Raw genomic sequence first — 17,908 nt, forward strand, 5'->3', positions numbered from 1 at the left:
GCGGGGGCGCCGCATACCGTCCCCCTGCCTCCCCCCAACCCTCCGCTGGCTTCAGAGCAGAGCCGGCTCATGTCGCATCCATGCAGGAGCAACTGGGCAAGAGCCCTCCTTTATGGAGAGAAAAGAGAAGCAGCCCAGGATGGTGGGGTGGGGGACAGGCAGCAGCCGGGGGAGTCGGGGAGGGGCTGCTGCCCGTCAAGGAGAAGCTGCTGAGCCAGGCAGGGGGCCCCTTTCGGCCTGCCACAGCCAGTGAAGGGGAACCAGCGGTACTCCTCGGAGGGGCATCCTCCGGCCTCCTGGCCAGTGGGATGGCTGGCTGACCAAGCTGAACCAGCCGCATCTGTGGCACAGTTTCAGACAGGCCGAGTCCACCTGCCCCTCCACAGCTGGACCTTCCTGGCTGCTCCCTTCCGGGGCCTCCCAGCACAGGCTGCTAAGGGGACACGGAGGAAGGGGCCCTTCCTGCAGGATTGGGGGCCCAGCCTCAGGCCTCTTCCTGGAAGGAACCCCCTCCACCTCGCCATGCCTTCTGGAGAGGCTGCTGCTGCTGAGACAGGCCCTCGCCAAGGGGTCCTACATCTTCCCAGCCAGACCGTACCCCCCTCCAGCCCAAGGGGGGGCTCAGTGTGCCCACTCAACTGACCCCCGACCCCCACAGCTTCAGCAAAGCAGGGCTCCTAAAAGATCTGCTTTTCCCAGGTGGAAGGGGAGGGGGAGTGTGTGGGAGGAGGGGGTCGCTGCAGCCCCTGCCCACTCCCCTCCCCCCTTTGCAGACTGCATTTGGATGCGGCCTCAGAGGTCGGATCTGTTGCAGGGCAGATTTACCAACACCCCCCCCCCCCACTGCAGTTAGATCAGGCAAGAATTTTTGTGAAAAGGAGCAGCAGCTCCGGGGAAAACGACGAAGCTTTCCGTGGGCCTTTTAAAGTCGCCTCATTAATTCCCGTTTGGGCCGGTGCTCTGAAGGGCGACCAGGCTGCCTGGCTGGGTGACGGGGGGGGCGCCCCCTCCCAACTGCAGCCGGCTATTCTTGGCTCCCGGTCCCGTTGTGGGGCGAAGGCTCCCCCTGGCCCCGCCTCCCCTCCCGGCTCCGCTGCTTACCGGGGTCGTGAGAAACGGTAGACGAGGCGGCCGCAAAGTTTGGCATTTCGCAGGGCTGCTCAGCGGCGCGCGTCAAGGGGGGCTGCCGTCCGTCCTTCCACAGGCGCCGTCGCCGGGGCTGGGGTCGGCGCTCCGCATCGCCTCCGCTGGCGGCGGGGGGGCCTCTCGGTGCAAACGGGCTCTGGGCGGGTCAGAAGAAGGCCGGCCAGGTGAGCGGCGGCGAAGGGGGGAAGCGAGGCCGCTTCCAGGCACGCAAAACGAACAGCCGCTTAAACAAACACCTTCACACGCCGCGGCGGCGGCGGCGGCGGCGGCACTTGAGAAAGTTGCCGAAACGCCATCCCAGAGACACCCTCCTGGCTGCGGCCCGCCCTCCGGGAGCACGGGACTACAAATCCCATCGCCTGATCCGGCCAAGGCGGGGGGGAGGTGATCTGGCCCCTCCGGACGGCCCCAGGGAGAGAGGGAGGGAGGGAGGGATTACTGACCCCCGGGGGCTGCCTCGCCATCTTCTGCGGGTCCCGCTGCCTCGGCCAGCCCCGCGCGCTCCCCTCGCCCGCACCGGCTCCGGGCACGTCCTCACCGCGGAGGGCGCAAAGCCGGGCGGGGGCTCTGCGGAGGCGCAGCCAGTCCGCCAACCAGGCAGCCCCGCCACGCTCCGCAGCTGCTCGCCCGGGAAGGCTCACCCTGCACGGGGCCGGACACGGGCAGCTCGCGGGACCCTCCCCAAAGCGCCGCGCTCTACCCGGCCAGCCGCCCCCCGGGTTCCTGCGGGGCTGCCCCTCCAGTCAGGCTCGGAGCGCGGCGGGGAAACGGGGGAGCCCTGCCTGCCCGCCGCCCGCCGAGCGTGCCTGGGGCCCGAAGCTCCCGGCCGCGCCGCCCTACTCACCGCAGCGCCGGCCTTCGCCATAATGCCCCGGGGGGCGGCCGCCCCGCATCTCCGAGGCCGTCCGGGCAGCAGGCAGAGGCGCGCCGCCGCCGGCCTTTCCCTCCTCGCCGGGGCGCCTGGCTCGGCTCCTTCGCACCCCCTCCGCTCCCCTCCCGGCCCGCAGCGCCCGCGCGGCTCCCGCCGCCGCCGCCGCCGCCTCCTCCTCCTCCTCCGGGCAAGTTGGCGGAGCGCGCGGGCCGAGGGCACCGGCCGGGTGGCACGCAGGGCGGGAGGGCGGCCGCACAGCCCAGCGCCGCCCCGAAGCCAGAGCCAGCCGCCGCCGCCGCCGCCCGGGACCCGGAGGGGAGAGTCTGCCCTGCGGAGCGCGCTCACTCGGCCGCTGCCTCGGCCGGGACCAGCGGCGGCGCTGCAGTCCGGCGCCGGGCGGAGCTCAGCCGCGCAGCAGCCCAGCCAGCCAGCCAGCCCGCCGGCGGGCGGGCGGACAGGCGGAGAGAGGCCCTTCCCCCACGCCCCCGCCCGGCGGGGAGGGGAGGGGCGGAGTCGCCGCGGGGCACAGCCGGGGGCCCGTTTGGGGCCCCGCCGGCCCGGCCGCGTCTCCTTGGATGGCCGAGGACGGACGGGCTCCGCAGACTCTCCGCGCCGTCCCGGCCGGGCTGTTCCCTGCAGAAGCTGGGGAGGCCAATCCAAGTGGCCGCGAACGGGCAACCGGGCTGCAGCGCCTCTGCCAGGAAGCCTCCGGGACGCCCCCATAGAGGGCAGGCGGGGGGGGGGCTGCAGCCGCTCCCTGTGCAGCTTCCTTCAAAAACAGCCCCTCCTCAAGGGAAACAGGGTTGTTTGCCCCCAAAAGGCCACAATGAATTACGGAAGACAAATAAACCTGGTTTAAAAACTCTCAAGAGTGTATAAAGTCGGCAAGAGCCACAAGGCAGCCAGGTTTGCTCCTGAAGGGGCCCAAGTCTGGGTCAAGAGTTCTGCTTGACCCAGAACCCTGATGTGAGTCTTCGGCACCAGCCTTGCCTGGCCTGTCATCCAACCGACCAGGCGTCCAGCACAGCCATATAAGGTGGTTTGTTCCCGATTCTTGGCTTAGCATATTGTGCCAACTGGAGTTCATGAAACCATGTGTGGGGAGCCCAGCCTCAAAACTGCAAGTCTTCCCCCCCACCCACCCCCGGCTCCCCTTCTGATCCTTAGAGTCCAGGGTGGAGCTGCTCCGTGTCTCAGCCACGGAAGGGCTGCTGGGCTCACCAAGGGACTGACCCAGAAAAGGGCTTTTTCCCTCCTGCGGAAGGGCCACCGATGGCCCCAGCTCCACCTCCTGGGCAGCTTTGCTGGACGAGGCCATCTTAACGTCTCTTGGCAGCTTCTGTAAGTAGCCCTCTTTATTGTTTTCAACTCTGCAGGTCTGGGGCTTAGGGGTCTCCTCCTCCTCCCCTTTTCTCCTCCCCCTCCCCTTCCCCTTCCCTCCCCCTCCCCATTGGAAATGTTATGGGCTTAAGCTACCCTACAGAGGGGGGGAAATGAGGAGGGGAAGAGACTGGTAGCTTCCATAATATGAAAGACACCACACTTTCAATTCCAAAATAATTAAGACATAGCAGAAATCCAATTCCTTTGAATGGAAATGAGTCTATTTTGGGCTTAGGTAGCGCTATAGAGGTTTCAAAGCAGGCTCACTTGCATCACAGGGGCGCTGTTGAAGGGGCCGGCCTTGGAGGAAGTCCAGAGAGAAACACAGAGTTGGTTTGTTTGGGCAGCAAGTTCTTTCCAAGATCCTAGCAAGGCCCCAATTTCAGCTGCCATCCTATCTTCCCTCACCAAAACAATAGGATTTAGCCCCACGGATTGCTGAATGTGTGCCAAGGAGATGGCCGGTTTGTGGCTTTGAGACCCCAGCAGTGGGCCTGACCTCTTGGGATGCAGATCCAGAATCCGAGTCTCCAGAACCTTCCAACGTTTTCTTACAGTCCACCGCAAGTTTATGATTCCGTGTTGGACAATCAAGGCCAGGAATTGGGGATGCAGCAGGAAAGCTGAGGCAGCGGATGCAGAGAGAAGAGACGGCGCAAAGGCCGGGCAGGAATGTAAAAAGGCCGAGCTTAGCTGGACAAGTCCCTTCTGGATCAGGGATGGCCGGAGGATTTCAGCAGCCACAGAGGGACTCCATGGCGGAGGGATGAGAAGGTCCAGGGGGGGGAAGGGGGGAAGATATGTGGGGCTTTGAAAATACAACACCCGGCAAGCCCTGAGAAGGCAGCAGTTGGATTAGGAGGCCCTGCAGCAGCTGAGTGAGAGGCCCGGGGGAAGGATGGGGGGCTCCTCCTTGGCCCGGGGGCTCCGTGGAGGGCATGGCTCAGCCCTGGCAGGAGGAAGATGCCGGATGGGCATGCAGGCGAAGAAGAGGTGCCCGAGGCCTTCACCATCCTCCAGGTCAGCAGCTGCATGGAATAAATTAAGCTTTGGGCCGTTGCCAAGAAAATGTGGTGGACGTCTCCAGAAAGTCACCAGGAACTGGGTCCGGTTCAGTCTTCTCCCAGCCTCAGCTGCTCTAGAACCTGGAAGCGGCTGGCAGAGACCCCGCTGTGAACGCTGCCTTCTCGCACTGGGCACTTTCCTGAGGACCAGGAGACCAATAATCCACTGCAAAATTGTGTGGTTTTCTTTTCTTGCCTCCATTTCCCCTTTTCACGGGATGAAGCCGAAACCAAGACTCCAGCTCAGAGGACCTGGGTGGTCAGTCGGCATCTCTTGGATCCAACCGAGCATGAGCTCATGAGGACTAGCAGCTTTTTTTTTAAAGAAAACCTTTTTGTGAATGCTTTCTCTTTCTTGCTTCTGAGAGTGGAGAAAAATCATTGCATCCAAGGTCCTGGAGGGCCTTTTGGCCAAACGGGAGCATTTGGGTCTGCAGAAAGCTGGGTGTGAGGCAGGCAGCAGAATTATTCTGCTCAATTTCTGTTCAATTGCTCAGGGGCCCCCACGAAGCTGGCAGAAGTTTGGGTTATCTCAGATCCACCCAGGTGGCCTGAGACTCTCCACAATCCTCTGCCACGAGGCCAGAGTGGGTCAGGCAGGCGGAAAGGTAGCGGTGCCCTAATGCCTTCTCTTTGTGCCCCACATTGTGTGCGTGCGTGCATGCATGTGTGTCCTTGCTTTCCTTGCGAATTAATTAAGTGGCCTCTGTTCCCTCTCACAGTGGGTGGGAGGCCTGCTCACAACTCCTGCTTCCAAGGAAGACCAGAAAATCCAAAGAAGCAACTCCCTTCTGTGGGCGGGGGCTTCCTCCTCTGGGCAGGGGGAGAACTCAAGACAATAAGCCTCTTTGGTGTGGCCACTTCGACTGCCAGCCTTTGGGGGCAGGCCCACTTCACTGTCCTCCTCATCCCCCACCTCAGAAACAATGAAAGGATGGGGGGGGTTGAGATATTTATTATGGGATCCAACCTGTAATAGACGTTCGGCAGATTCTAAGCCTCTTGAGACCTCAGGGTGGGGGGGCACCATATCCGCTCTGTCCTGCCAAAACCTGGAGCCCTCCACACATGCTGGATGAAAGCCCCCATGCTCCACAGCCGGGATGGGCAGTGCAGTCCAGAAGACTAAGCTGCTCTATCCTCTTAAAAGCCTCAGCAAAATTTTCCACTTCTGGGAATCGTGAGACGCTTCTTTCTCAACCAATCAAAGTGGGATCTTCTTCCCAGGCGTTGCTGGGCATCATTTTTCAAGCTCCATAAACCATGCTTTTAAACACCTTGAGAATGCAGGATGTGTGAACCGGGCCTGCCCATCCTGCTTCAAAGCACACAGAAAGCCAGGAAGCTTCTCAGTCTTGGTTCTACCTTCCACCTTCCTTCCGTTATTACAGACAGGAAAAACTTCGCCCGGTTTTCCTGCTCCCAGACCAGAAGTCTCTGTTCACCTTGCTTTGCTTCAACCGGAGCAGACGGTTTTGGTGAACAGCTGGCCAGACCGAGGTGTGCAGACAACTCCCCGAGATGCAGCCATAACATTTTAACCCCCTGCTGGAGCCGGCGGCTCTCCTGGCAGGCGCCTTTGCACATCCGCGGTGATGGACAAGCGATCCGGCATCCAGCAAGGCAGGCTTAATGTGCCCTTTTGCAACGCCACAGCAGGTGCCGTGTTTGACAATTTCACCCAACAGGAAGCCCAGAAAAATACCAGGGAAAGGGGAGGCGGATCACGCGTGGCCATGCCACAAGCATCCACCGCACCAGCTAAGGCGGGAGAGTTAGGCACACGCAGAGGCAGCCTTGATTTTCCAGAAGGTGGTGCAGGGGTTTAAAAAGAACGGAGGCTCTGCCCTCTAGCTCAAAATCTAATAAGCAGGGTAAGAGAGGAAAGTGGAATGGCAGGGAAGAGGAAAACAAACCCAGAGCAGGATTACCAGCTTGGGCTGATGCATGGGCAGTCTTCAGTTGCTAATGCCCCAAAGGTGCTTTTTCAAAAGGCAATTGGACTTCCTTGGTTTTCCTTGAAGTTGTTTCGCTTCTCATCCCAGAAGCTTCTTCAGTTCTAGACAAGTGAAGAAAAGTCAGTAGAACTGAAGAAGCTTCTGGGATGAGAAGCGAAACATCTTCAAGGAAAACCAAGGAAGTCCAGTTGCCTTTTGAAAAAGCACCTTTGGGGCAACCAGGGCCTGGATGGCTGAGATTCAGTTGCCAATCTCCTGACTGGCCAGGGGTCCAGCTATGATTCTCTCGCACGCATCTTTTATCAGTCAACATTAGGAATACTTTCATCCCTTGCAACCTCTAGATTTTCAGTCATTTCTCATGCGCCAATGGCTACCAACGTGCCTTTTTAAAATAAGACGTCTTCCAGTGATTGGGAGGAGATGGGTTAGCAAGATGTTCAAAGCACCTTCTCAGCAATTTGAGAGAAGCGCTGCGCCTATTATTCACGCCAGATCTGTGCGGTGCTTTGTAAATTGCTCATACAATTCGGTGCCACCAGGTTGTGTGGATGTTGTGTATTTCAACGACAAGAGAGCACTCTAGCATAGGGTCAATGCCATTATTCTACACAAACCTTTGTGTAAGTAAAGCCCAAATAATACAGGGCTTTTGTTGGAGTAAATATGCACCGATTCAACCATGCGTCTCCCGTTTGCCTACTTTGGGCCAAGGTTTTGAGAGGTCTGCTAATCACAGATGACTTGTCCGCCCAGAGACGCACGCCTTGAGCTGCATCCGTCACAGAGATCTCACAATCTGTTATGCAATGCAGGCACTCGGTTTGCCATAGAAAATGGGAGGAGGAGGAGGAGGAGGAGGAGGCGGCAGAGACACACTCCCTTGCTGACGAATTAGAAGGGACAAATCTTGCACCATGGGGACAATTTCTTTCCATTAATTAGCTTACCACATTTACACCCTTTTCTCTTTTCAGTTTAACTGAGTCTCCCATCTTCTCAGCTGCAAAATGTCTGTCTTGCTTGTTCCTTCCGCTCTGCAGTACTTGCTCCAGAATATGGGGTTCTCTTCTGTGATTTGGGAAGAGCAGGAAAAGACACCCAGTTACAACTCCTGTACCTCGAGGCTGGCCACAGCTGGAAACACAGCAGCAAGGCTGGGCTAAAGTGACATCTCCCCCCCCTCCCCCTGCTAAAAAAACGCAATAAATACATTCCTTTGTGCTGGGGAGTGATTTTCCGACACAAAATGGAAAGCGGGTTGCATTATGAGAAAAAGACCGTAAGGACGCAAACAAACATTAATAGAACTGTGGGTTAAACTGCAGCCCAGTTCTGACATTTAACCTCTGAGCAGAGAGTTGCAGGAAAGCAACTCAAATTCCAAACGATAACAGAGCTGAGATGGGGCAACATGGAGGAACCAGGCATTCCAAAGGATGGGAATGTGGAGGTGGGGGCTGCGTTGCTCCCAATTCTCCCCTTATGCCGTTCATCCTCTGCACTCCAAAGCAGGGTGGGCTCCTCCGGAGGAGACGTGTGGCGCGTCAAGCAGCTTGAATATTTGTGGCAGAGCTCCACCTACGGTCAACCTGAATTAAACCATCTGTGAAGCTATCAAAGATCTGGGTTGCTGCTGCATTATTGCTTTTTTTAAAGAGAGACTTTAAGGGATGATCCGTGTTATCTACGCACGGAGGAAAGCTTCACTTGTTCACAGCAGCTTGAGGTGCTTGGGGAGGCCTCAGTCACTGCCCCAGAGGGGAAAATCCCCCACCGCCAGGTGACGGACAGCGAGGACAGACCGCCTGAGCGGTCATGTTTGTGACGCATGAACTTTGCTGACCAATGACCTGCGCAGCTTCTGGCTCGGGATGGGTACCAGGTACTGCATTGTACAGAGAGAGCTGATAAGGGAGTACCAAAGAGGCAAGAAAGGAAGGCTGAGCACTTAGCCACAAGGACTTAACTGATTTTAAAACTTTTAAAATCTGGAATAGCAGATTACAGGCAGACTGTTAGCATGTGACTGACCAGGGCCTGTCATCTGGACCTGGGAAGGAGGGACAGTTAATAGACATGGGTAAAATATACTGAAATCTGTAACCCGCAAGGCCTCTTGCCTGCAGCTTAGAGATCCACCAGCCTTTGCAAATGCTTTCTTAAGGAAAAGACGGTCATTTCCAACAATTTGAGCCTGAGCTTGCTTTCTCACAATTGTGTGCATTAAGGAGGCTGAGCCGCTGAATCTAAACAAACCATCTGCTTTTAGTGCAGGGTAGAAGTCCAGTGTTACTACAGATTTAAGAATTGGAAGTGGGGCGGGGGGGGGGGGGCTGGAGCGATCCCCGGCGGTAGTCATGACCTTGGGGCCGATGCATCCACACGAAGCCCGACTGAAGAAATGGGGGGGTTCTGAAGGAACCCCAGACGGAGCCAGGATTGGACCTTTGCTGGTTCCCAGCCTGGACAGCAGAGGGAGGGAGGGGGGAGGGGGGCCACTTCCAGGCTGCTCCCCCTCCCCCCCCCCCGCGCTCTAGGCGGCCCCAGACGAGGCGGAAGGACGGTCACTTTCTCCTCCTGATTGGCAGGGAGGGAGGGAGGGGGAGGGGAGGGGAGGGCTTTCTAGCAAGGCCTTCCAGGACACATCCGGAGGGCCCCTCCCCCAAAAAACAAGGTACGTCTGTGGCGGGGGAGGCGGAGGGGCAGCTCCGGTCCAAGAGGGACCCCATGAAGAGGCCTCGGGGCGGGGAGGGGGCCCCGAGAGAGAGAGTTGGGCAGGCAGATAGATAGATAGATACACACACACACACACACGGGCGTCCTGGTCCAGGGTCGGACTAGAAGACCTCCAGGGTCCCTTTCCAGATCCATCCTGACCGGGCACCCGCCGGCTTCCTTCCCGCCAGGAACGGCCGCGCCAGGCCGGAGGCTCCGGGACCGCCGAGGTCGTGAAAAGGGCGCCCGGGGGGGGGGGGGGCTCCTCACCCACCCACCCACCCACCCGCTCCGGCCCTGCTACAACGCTGCCTTTGCCGCAGGCGCCGCCTTGGAAGGGAAGCCTTTCCCTCGCGAACCATCACCCCCCCACACACGGGCTCGGGGCGCGCGTACCGGGCGCCGACCCTCATCTCCGGCTTCACACGTGCGACCGAGGGAACCGGGTCAAACAAACCACGGCTCGGCGAGCACGGCCAATCGGGACAAAGGTCCGGGCCCGGCGCGCTGCCGATAGGGCGCGACTGGGAAGGTCCCGCCTCCTCTGCCTCCCGGTTGGTCGCAGGACCCTCCTCGCCAAACCCGAAGCCGGGGAGTGACGGCGAGGCCCGCCCCCAGCTGGCGCCTCGCTCTGCGCGTGCGCGGCGTTCGGTCCTCGGGCGGCGGCGGCGGCGGCGAGGGTGGGGGGGTCAACTCCGGGCAGAGCGGCGGAGGCGGCGCGCGTGCGCAGAAGCGCCTGTGAGTTGGGGTGGCCGGCAGGAACGGCCGTGCCCCCCACGGGGAGGGAGGAGGCTTCCGGGGACTCGAACGGCGCTCCTCCCGCCCGGGGGTCTGGCCCGCGGCCGGCAAGGGAGGCGGAGGGGTCCGCGGGTCACCTAGTCCAGCCCCAGAGACCACCCCGCCCTTTGGAAGGTCGGCCCCGGTGGGCGGAAGCGGCCTGGAGACCCCCGGCCCTGCCCCAGGCCAAGCCCCCCGCCCGGTGGGGTGGAGGGAGGGAGGGGAAAGTCTGGGGGGCTCCTGGCCATCAGACCCGGGGCTGCGCCTCCCCCTCCTCGGGTGGGGTGGGGGAGGGGAGGGGCCTCTGGCCATGGGCACTTGGGCCCTTTGCTGCTTGCAGTCGGGAGCCTGGCAGGGCGGGCAGAGAGCCCGAGACGCAGGGGCCCCGGCTGCCACGGGACCCCCAGGATCGGCCTCTGGTGGCCATGGCGGGGGGTGTCGGGGGGTCCTGAGGGAGCCATGTTGTCTTTCAGCCGGGAGAATGAATCCAGGCGTGGAGGTCCAGAAGCCGCTGCGGGCCAGGAAGACGATGGCGCTGAGCAGCCGGAAGCAGATGGAGCATCTGAGGAAGATGAGGAGTGGAGAAGGAGCCGGGGGCCAAGAGAGGCCGGCTGAAGCCAACGGGCTCAGTCCCCAGCCCCAGGAAGAGCTCCGCAGCAGCGAGACCGGAGCCGGAGAGAAGCCGCCACCGGCCAAGGAGCCCCTGGCCAGCTTGCTGGTGAATTCTGAAATCAGCATTTATAAGGACCCCCAGAAAATGCTCCCGAACCCGGACGTCAAGAGGTTCTTGAATGCCGGCACGTTGCAGGACATCCTTTGGTACTGGTATGAAAAGGAATCCGCCTCCCCTGTGTTGAAGCCGGTCGAAGTGTCCCTGGAATCGGGACCGGCTGGGCAGCTCCCGGATCGGCTCCCGGTAGCCTCTTCCACGCACGAAAACACCACCGTAAATGCAGCAGCCAAAACACCCATCTGCCAAACTCTTCCAGCATTGCAAGAGAAAGCAAGCCGCCTCGGGGTCCCTGAAAGAGACAGGGCGCCCACAGTGCACCTGGGTAAGATTGGGGTCTCTTTAAAAGCCAATAAAAAGATGGTGAGCCGACTTTTTTCTCTTGCAGCTGGTCCCAAACCCCCTGATGATCCACGTTTTGGTAGAAGGCAAAACCCACTTAACAAATGTCTCACTTAACGGCAGAAATTTTGGGCTCAGTTGTGGTCGTAAGTCAAGGACCACCTGTAAAGTGTGTGATTTGGACAGCGGAGTTCCATCCTAGCTTGCCTTTGCTTTAGGGGATGGTGGCCAGTGGCGGCCTTCCACAAAACATGGATACGTTTGCGTAATTATTGTATTATTATTGTATTATTATTATTCATTGTAACCCATTTTTGCCAAGATGGTAGGGGGCTTCTTGAAGAGATAAAGGCCCTGGAGCTTGGTCCTAGCACAGTCTGGCAGGGCTCAGATTCGCCTCCCCAATCCTTCCATGAAGGTCTCCCGTCTTTCCTGGCAGGAGACGGTCAGAGGAAGAGGACAGCATCCAGCAACGGCGAGGAAGGTAACGTCCTTTCCAAGCGCAGCAAAGCCTCCGGGGATCCCGCTGAGGGGACCACCCCAGCCTTGGAGAAAGCGGAGTCCGGGCTGGGAAAGGTAAAGGGCTACGGCTGACAGGGACGTTGGCTCTTCCGAATGCTGCCCCTCTGGCGCAGGGGTCTCTTGCGAGTGCCGCTTCCCATGGAGGCCACGCAGGGCCCGAAGGTGGCAGTGCTGTGGCTTGTCGCTGGTAGATTTGTCAGCCGTCGCTCTGTGTGGTTGGAGCTCTTCCTGTTAGCCGTTCATAACCACTCTTTTTGTCTTGATAGCTTGCTTCAGGCCCTTCTCGGGCTGGAAGAGTCCACAGGTAATGCTGCATGGACAGTCGCAATATGTGGGTGGTGGTGGGAAGGTCTCGCTCCAGCTGCATCCCAGGGATGTTCCATCAAGAGCAGCGCCTGCCTTTTCTTCCTGGCATCTCTGGCTTGCTTCGTCCATGCACGCGATTCTGCCATGGTTTCGTTACGAGATTTGGAGAAGGATGGCTTTAGAAATAACCCCGGGGTGGGTGGGGGTGTCTTCTGCCTCCAAAGTACAAGTTGCATAAACTTGATTTCCCACGTCTTTGTTACTTTTGCATTCTGGAAACCCACCAAGTGGTGCCTTTAAGAGCAAGCACGGAAGGCAAGGCCAGAGTCACGGCTGGGTGGGCAGCAGTCCCCCTGCCCTTCAGATCCTCAGTGGCCTTTGCGACTCGCTTTGGGCTGAGCAGAAGGGATGCTAAGACTGGGGAGGGGCCTCGCCAGAACGATGGAAGCGGCTAGAAATGCAGTAATTGGAAATATTTCACAATAAATGCATGTATCATGCATGTATGCAAAGGTATGGGAAAGTTAAGAAATTCACAAGGGAAAAACGGGAGGTTAAAACTGTCCGGTTTGGCTGCTGTGGAAAAGGCCTCCCATTTTTGATCGGTTGTGTTGTGGAGGGGAGGGGAGGGGGGTGGCGTGAATATTTAGTTGAAACTGTCCGTGTTTGTGTATTTTTCTTGCTGTAGGTCAAGTGCTTGATTCAAAGTCGGCTGGAGGCCTCGATGAGAGAATTGGACCAGGGTCTCCGACACTTAAATGAAAGAATTGATCGCACGCAGTGCCTGCGGAAACACGAAGGCATCGCTATTAAGATTGTAGTAAGAAGCAGCTTCTTCTAAAGCTCTGGGTCTGGGTCACTCACGCACACAGAACAAGGCACAAGCTTGTACAACGTGTCTTTGTGGTTCTCACACGCAGATTGACAGGGCCCCCACAAGAAGCCTCTCTGCCCCCGTTAAAGAGCTGGGAAGGGTTGGGGGCATTGGTGCAGGGCTTGGGTTCAAGGCAGATGTTCCACTGGTGCAGCTGAAGTGTTGCAAGGACCTCCTCTTTTCTTGCAGAAGAAAATCTCCAGACTGGACAGACACATCAATGCTGTGATATCGTTCCAGAGGAAGGAGCGATCCCAAAAAGTAAGCCACCTTCAGCAGCAGTGCTCTGGCGCAGACACAGGCGAGCCCAGGGTGCATCGGGGGCTGCAGTACAGCCCAACCCTCCATTTCGGTGCCTCTCAATGGGATCTAATGATGTCGGGTCTCCTTTAAGTGGTGAGGGGGCCGTTGCCCCAAAATCCAGGCACTCAACTTGGTCAAAGTCTTGGATGCACAATAAAGACGTTGTTTCTGTTATCGTGAGATAGAATATGTTGCATCTTCTCCTTTCCTAGCCGGGTTTGTTTCTCAGGGCTGACCAAGGACTTCAGGATACCGCCCTGTTGTCTGATTGCTCCCTCCCTGTCCCTGAAAAGCCTATTGTTTGCACCAGAGAGGAAATGGCTTTGGCTCAGAGGAAAAACGTGGTTTCCTAAACTTCCAAGAGAGGCAGAGGTGCTGGCGTCACCTTGGTTCAGATGTTCCTCATAAACTCTAAAATGCTTACATAACGGGAGAAACACGGCCGGGGGTCTCTCCGCTCCCAACTCTTTTGCTTTTGAGGCACGGTTCTCTAGGGGTCCTTAGGAAAACCGAATGATCTCGGAAGCCAAGTTTATGCAGGGGTCCTTGCCAAGGGCGAGCCGGAAGGGAGATGGAGGCCGGGCTCCAGGATCAGTGGCAAAATGTCTTTTCCCGTAGCTGACAGTAAAGGCTTTTTTCCACTTCCTTTTCCCAGGTCAAGCAGCCCAGGGCCCACGCTCAGTGTAAAATGTTAAATGGTGCCACCCTGCCTCCGAACACGAGCGCGGTTGGCAAGCCGGTGCCACCAAAAAAGCCAACATCAACCGAAATCTTGTCTTCCACCGCAGAAAGGTTAGTGGCAAATGGCAGTTGTCGATTGTGTCTGAGATGGTTTGCTGAGGGAGCGTCTGCCCTGTGGAGGAAACGTTTCCGGTGGAGAGAGGCCGGCTGCTTGCTAATCCCTTGCTAGACGCCGTGAATTACTATGGTTGCTTCTTGATCAGGTCGTCCGGTGCTGATGTGGTCCCTTGCGTTGAGGCGCCGAAGCCAAGCTCAGGGGTGCTGGCAGCCAGGGCTCCAGGTACGCAGAGGGACTCTCACTTTTCAGCTCCCCAACAAACATGTCTAAAAAGAAGCAGATGCATAATCTGAGCGTATCTAAATGGACCCGAAGGAGCAAATTAAGTAACGAGGCTCTGGCAGGTCTTTCTTCAGGGGGCACCAGGTGCATTTTCCTTCCTTTGGCCCAAGGAAAAGGAAAATAACTGATGATTATACAACCTGTGATGATAGCACACTCGAGGGGCAGAACCTGGCAATTAGGGGGGTCTCCTGCAAGCATCTTGGCATTCAGCAGTATTGAAGCAGCAGGCCCAGATTTCCAGGGGGTGCAGCTCCTTGGCCCAGCACAGACCCCTGCGGAGCATGGAAGCACTCGGCTCCAAATGACCCACAGATGCCTCGTAGAGGGCCCAGGTGAAGTGGGGCCTGGGAAGAGGCCTCCGCTTGCTTGAGTCAGCTGCCTTTCATTGGGGCTGAGCTGTTGCTCTTTTTTGGCCGATGATGGAGCAGTCCAGGGGTAAGAAGAGAGTGTGGCTCAGGCAGAGCCCACTTGCAGACTGCAGACCCCTGACCAAGACTGCCCCGAAGGCAGAGAGGGAGCCCTTGGCTCTTATGCCCTCCCGTCACTCGTTCTAGGGAACGAAGCTTCTGGGCGTTCACACAAGCCAATGTCTCCAAGCGCTGCTCTTCTCTGGTCCCAGCAAGACGCAGACCTTGGGCCAAGTCAGCTTCTCCTCCTTGCCCAGAAAAGCCAAGAGGCTGGTGGTGGGGGTATCTAGAAGACCCCCTCCCTGACTAGTACCCAGTGCAGGTGTGTGCCAGCTTCTGCCTTTTTGAGCCACCCAGCAAACTCTGGGTTTTAAAACCGCCCTCGCTTGTGTCCAATTCCTGCAGCCCCTCCACAGAAAGCAGCTTCTGGATACCCAGACCCTCCAGGTGACCAGGTGAGCGAGTCCAAGGTCAGCTTTGAAGCTCTGCTGCAGTTTTCTCCTCCTCGGCCTGCCTTCTCCAGTCTTTTTCCTGCTCTGCGGTTACCAAAGAGCCAGAATTCTGAGTGTCTTTGCTGCGCTTTGTATGCGTTTCTATTTCTGATCCTCCCGTATTTCTGAAGTCCATCGGTGGTTACAAGCTGCAAGAGGCTGCTGGCGGACCAAAATCACGACCCGCTTAGTCCGCTTAATTCACCTGTCCTCCTAATTACAGGATGCGTTGGTGATTGACTTAACAGATGAAGAAAGCAATCCTGATAAAGGTGAGCAGACGGTTTCCTGATACCTTTATGGCAATGTAGAGGTGGTGTTTGTCATTATTTTAATTGCATGGCTTTCCGGACTCTGTCCTGCTTTTCCTCAAAGCAGACGAGTAAACGTGATAGCAAATGAAACGCAGGGCAGTCGCTTCAAAATGTTCCAGTTACCCCTGGAGGAATAAAACGTTTCTTCCACTGGAATCTTTGTCCCGGACTGGCTGCCTCCAGGAGGGTGGTTGGCCCTGGAGCGTTTCTTCCGCAGCCCAGAGCATTTGGGTGCCGGTGAACGGACCGGGGGAGGGGGGGCACCTTGGGGGCGATTTCTTCATTGGCCTTGCCCTGAAGACCAGAGCTTAGTGCCTTCTTTTGGTAGCTGTGGCAATTGTGAGAAGCCACCTGATGTGGACCTGCCACCAATTAACGAGGTGGTGCTTAGCATAATGTTTAAAATGCTGTACTGATCACTTTTTATCTGTGGTCAAAGAAGAGAAGAAAAAAGTTGCAGGAAGCCAGGAAAGCCGGAGAGAGAGCCTTCTGCAGCCTGCAAGAGAATCCCCGGATCAGGTATTTGAACGAAAACTCCCAACTGTGAAAACTGCTGTGTCCCTGCAGGCAGGATGGGGTGCACACGCAAACCCTACATTATAGTAAGGAATACTTTTTAAAAATGGAACAGATTTTTTTTCTTCTGAATTTGACTTCACTTGAGCGAAGTCCTGCATTGGAAGGGAAGTTTTATTCGCTCGGCCACAAGGGGGCAGGCTTGCAGTAGGAAAGGCCAGGACACATCCTGAAGCAGCTGCTGAGCTTGGAAACCATTGGGGGCTTCAGTGGGGTCGCCGGCCCCAAACATCCTGAACTTCCTCCTGCAACTGTTCGTTTCTCAGCCTGGCCCTAAAATAGTGTGGAAGGCTTGGAATCCTCCAGGAGTCTCCATTGAGCAAAGCGTGCAGCAAAATGAGCCAAGGTGCCGTATTTTTCGGAGTATAAGACTCACTTTTTCCCCCCTCTAAAAGAGGGTGAAGATTTGGGTGCATATGCAGCCTCCCAAACAGAGCCTCTCAAGCAGAATTTCTTTTTCTCTTATTTTCCTCCTCCCAAAATAAGGTTCGTCTTATACCTCCGGAGCATCTTATACTCCGAAAAAGACGGTAGTTGGTTTCAGCTGCCCTGGGAATTTTGCCATGTCTGCAGAGGTGAAGAGGCTCGCTCACTCTTGCTGGGCCTCCCTTTCGGTTAGGCCTCCAGGGCTTGGCATTACTTCTCTCTCTGGGCAAAGGGGGGGGGGTGTCTTCTGGAAGGTGGAAAGCAGAAGGGAGGAGATGCCAGCTGGGGCTCCGTTCCTTGCATCTGCAGGACGTGAAACAGAAGGCGGGCTTTGTGTGTGGAGCACATCTGTTGGGCTTCAAGAGTTTGGCCAGACCTTTCCAGCTGAACCGAAAGGGGAACACCTGCAGAGGGTTATGGGGGAGCAGGGAAGTCCTTGCCCCTCTGCCTTCCCTTAATCCTTTCTCTCCCCTCTTCTCTGCTGTCATCAAAGCTTGCCTTTCCCCATGGACTCCCACCCGCCCCCCAAACTTCCTGGTGTGTGTGTGTGTGTGTGAGAGAGAGAGAGGGAGAGGCGTTGCATGGCTCGGAGCCCCTGCTTTGTGGGGACAGGTGGGACGGCCGCGTCCCTTCGCTTGCCTGCTCATGAACCGCCGCTCTTGCCTCCTCCAGGTGCCTCCGAGGTTTCCACACCTGCCTCCCTTGCCGAGCGTTGAGCCGGACCCAGCGCACTGGAAGGACCTCGGAGACAGCCGGCCCCCTCAGAAGCTGCAGCTGGTGGTGGCTCAGGTGAACCAGCCCAAAGGCATCGCCCTCCAGTGGAACATCAGCCGAGTGGACCCCCGGTGCGCCCCCATCGAGAGCTTCTCCCTATTCATCTGCCTGGAGGACGTCAGCAACGGGACCACCTCCGAGTGGAAGAGGACCAGCGTCATCAAGGCCCTCCCGCTGCCCATGGCCTGCTCGCTCTCCCAGTTCCCCCGCTCCGTCAAGTGCTACTTCACCATGCAGTCCAAGGACGTTCACGGGCGCCACGGGCCTTTCTGCGAGGTCCAGTCCATCTCCGCTCTCTAGGGGGGGTTTCGGGGGAGCGGCAGGGCCCCTTCCCTAACCTGACACCCCTTTTCCCAGATACTTTTTAGGGGCATTATTTCCCCAGCTCAATGTGTTGAAAACACCCCGCCCAGTTCTTGGTTGCCCTTTTTTTTCCTCCCACACCAAGCTGGCATCACATGTGGGAGAACATCAGAGAAAAGGCTGGGAAGATGGCCTCCCAACGCTGATGTCTCCAGAGAGAAGAAACAGGAGGTTTCCACCGGGGAGAATCAGACTCAAGACCTCCAAGAGGGGGAACTTTGCTTTCAGTATTGTTTTCATCCTTTCACCAGCAATGAATGAGAGAGAGAGAGACGAATGTTCTCTTGTCCCAAAGCCAAGTGGGTCAAAAAAAAAATTTTTTTTTTAAAAAAAATAAAGTGCCTTTTCTGTTGGATTTTCCTGCAGGCTATCTGTATTTTCCTGATTTTGTAAAAGGCCACTTGGGTGGTGTGTTCCGATCCAAAGGTCCACTTTTTTCTCCCACCTTTCTCAACATTACTGAGGAAGTGGCTAAAAGA

The 17,908-nt window shown here is 57.4% G+C and overlaps 1 protein-coding gene across 1 annotated transcript; it reads left to right on the plus strand.

Moving 5' to 3' along the window:
• The first annotated feature begins 9,819 nt into the window (after window positions 1-9,819).
• Window positions 9,820-17,784, plus strand: ATF7IP2 (activating transcription factor 7 interacting protein 2). The gene is made up of 11 exons (XM_070955171.1): window positions 9,820-9,878; window positions 10,391-10,972; window positions 11,429-11,565; window positions 12,506-12,637; window positions 12,881-12,952; window positions 13,650-13,786; window positions 13,939-14,015; window positions 14,891-14,940; window positions 15,200-15,248; window positions 15,730-15,809; window positions 16,965-17,784. The coding sequence occupies exons 2-11, from the start codon at window positions 10,399-10,401 to the stop codon at window positions 17,364-17,366; spliced, it is 1,710 nt and encodes a 569-aa protein (XP_070811272.1). The 5' UTR covers window positions 9,820-9,878; window positions 10,391-10,398; the 3' UTR covers window positions 17,367-17,784.
• The last annotated feature ends 124 nt before the right edge of the window (window positions 17,785-17,908 follow it).

Source organism: Pituophis catenifer, unplaced genomic scaffold (genome assembly GCF_029215685.1).
Source record: "Pituophis catenifer annectens isolate HBS135680 unplaced genomic scaffold, rPitCat1.0.hap2 SCAF_16, whole genome shotgun sequence".
In the NCBI taxonomy this organism is placed as follows: domain Eukaryota; kingdom Metazoa; phylum Chordata; class Lepidosauria; order Squamata; family Colubridae; genus Pituophis; species Pituophis catenifer.

Bases quoted from the DNA above. Each gene is read 5' to 3' on its own strand.
- ATF7IP2 (XM_070955171.1), top strand. From the start codon at position 10,399: ATGAATCCAGGCGTGGAGGTCCAGAAGCCGCTGCGGGCCAGGAAGACG. The intron at 10,973-11,428 runs GTAAGATTGGGG...CTTTCCTGGCAG, and splicing joins GGCGCCCACAGTGCACCTGG to GAGACGGTCAGAGGAAGAGG. The intron at 15,810-16,964 runs GTATTTGAACGA...TGCCTCCTCCAG, and splicing joins CAAGAGAATCCCCGGATCAG to GTGCCTCCGAGGTTTCCACA.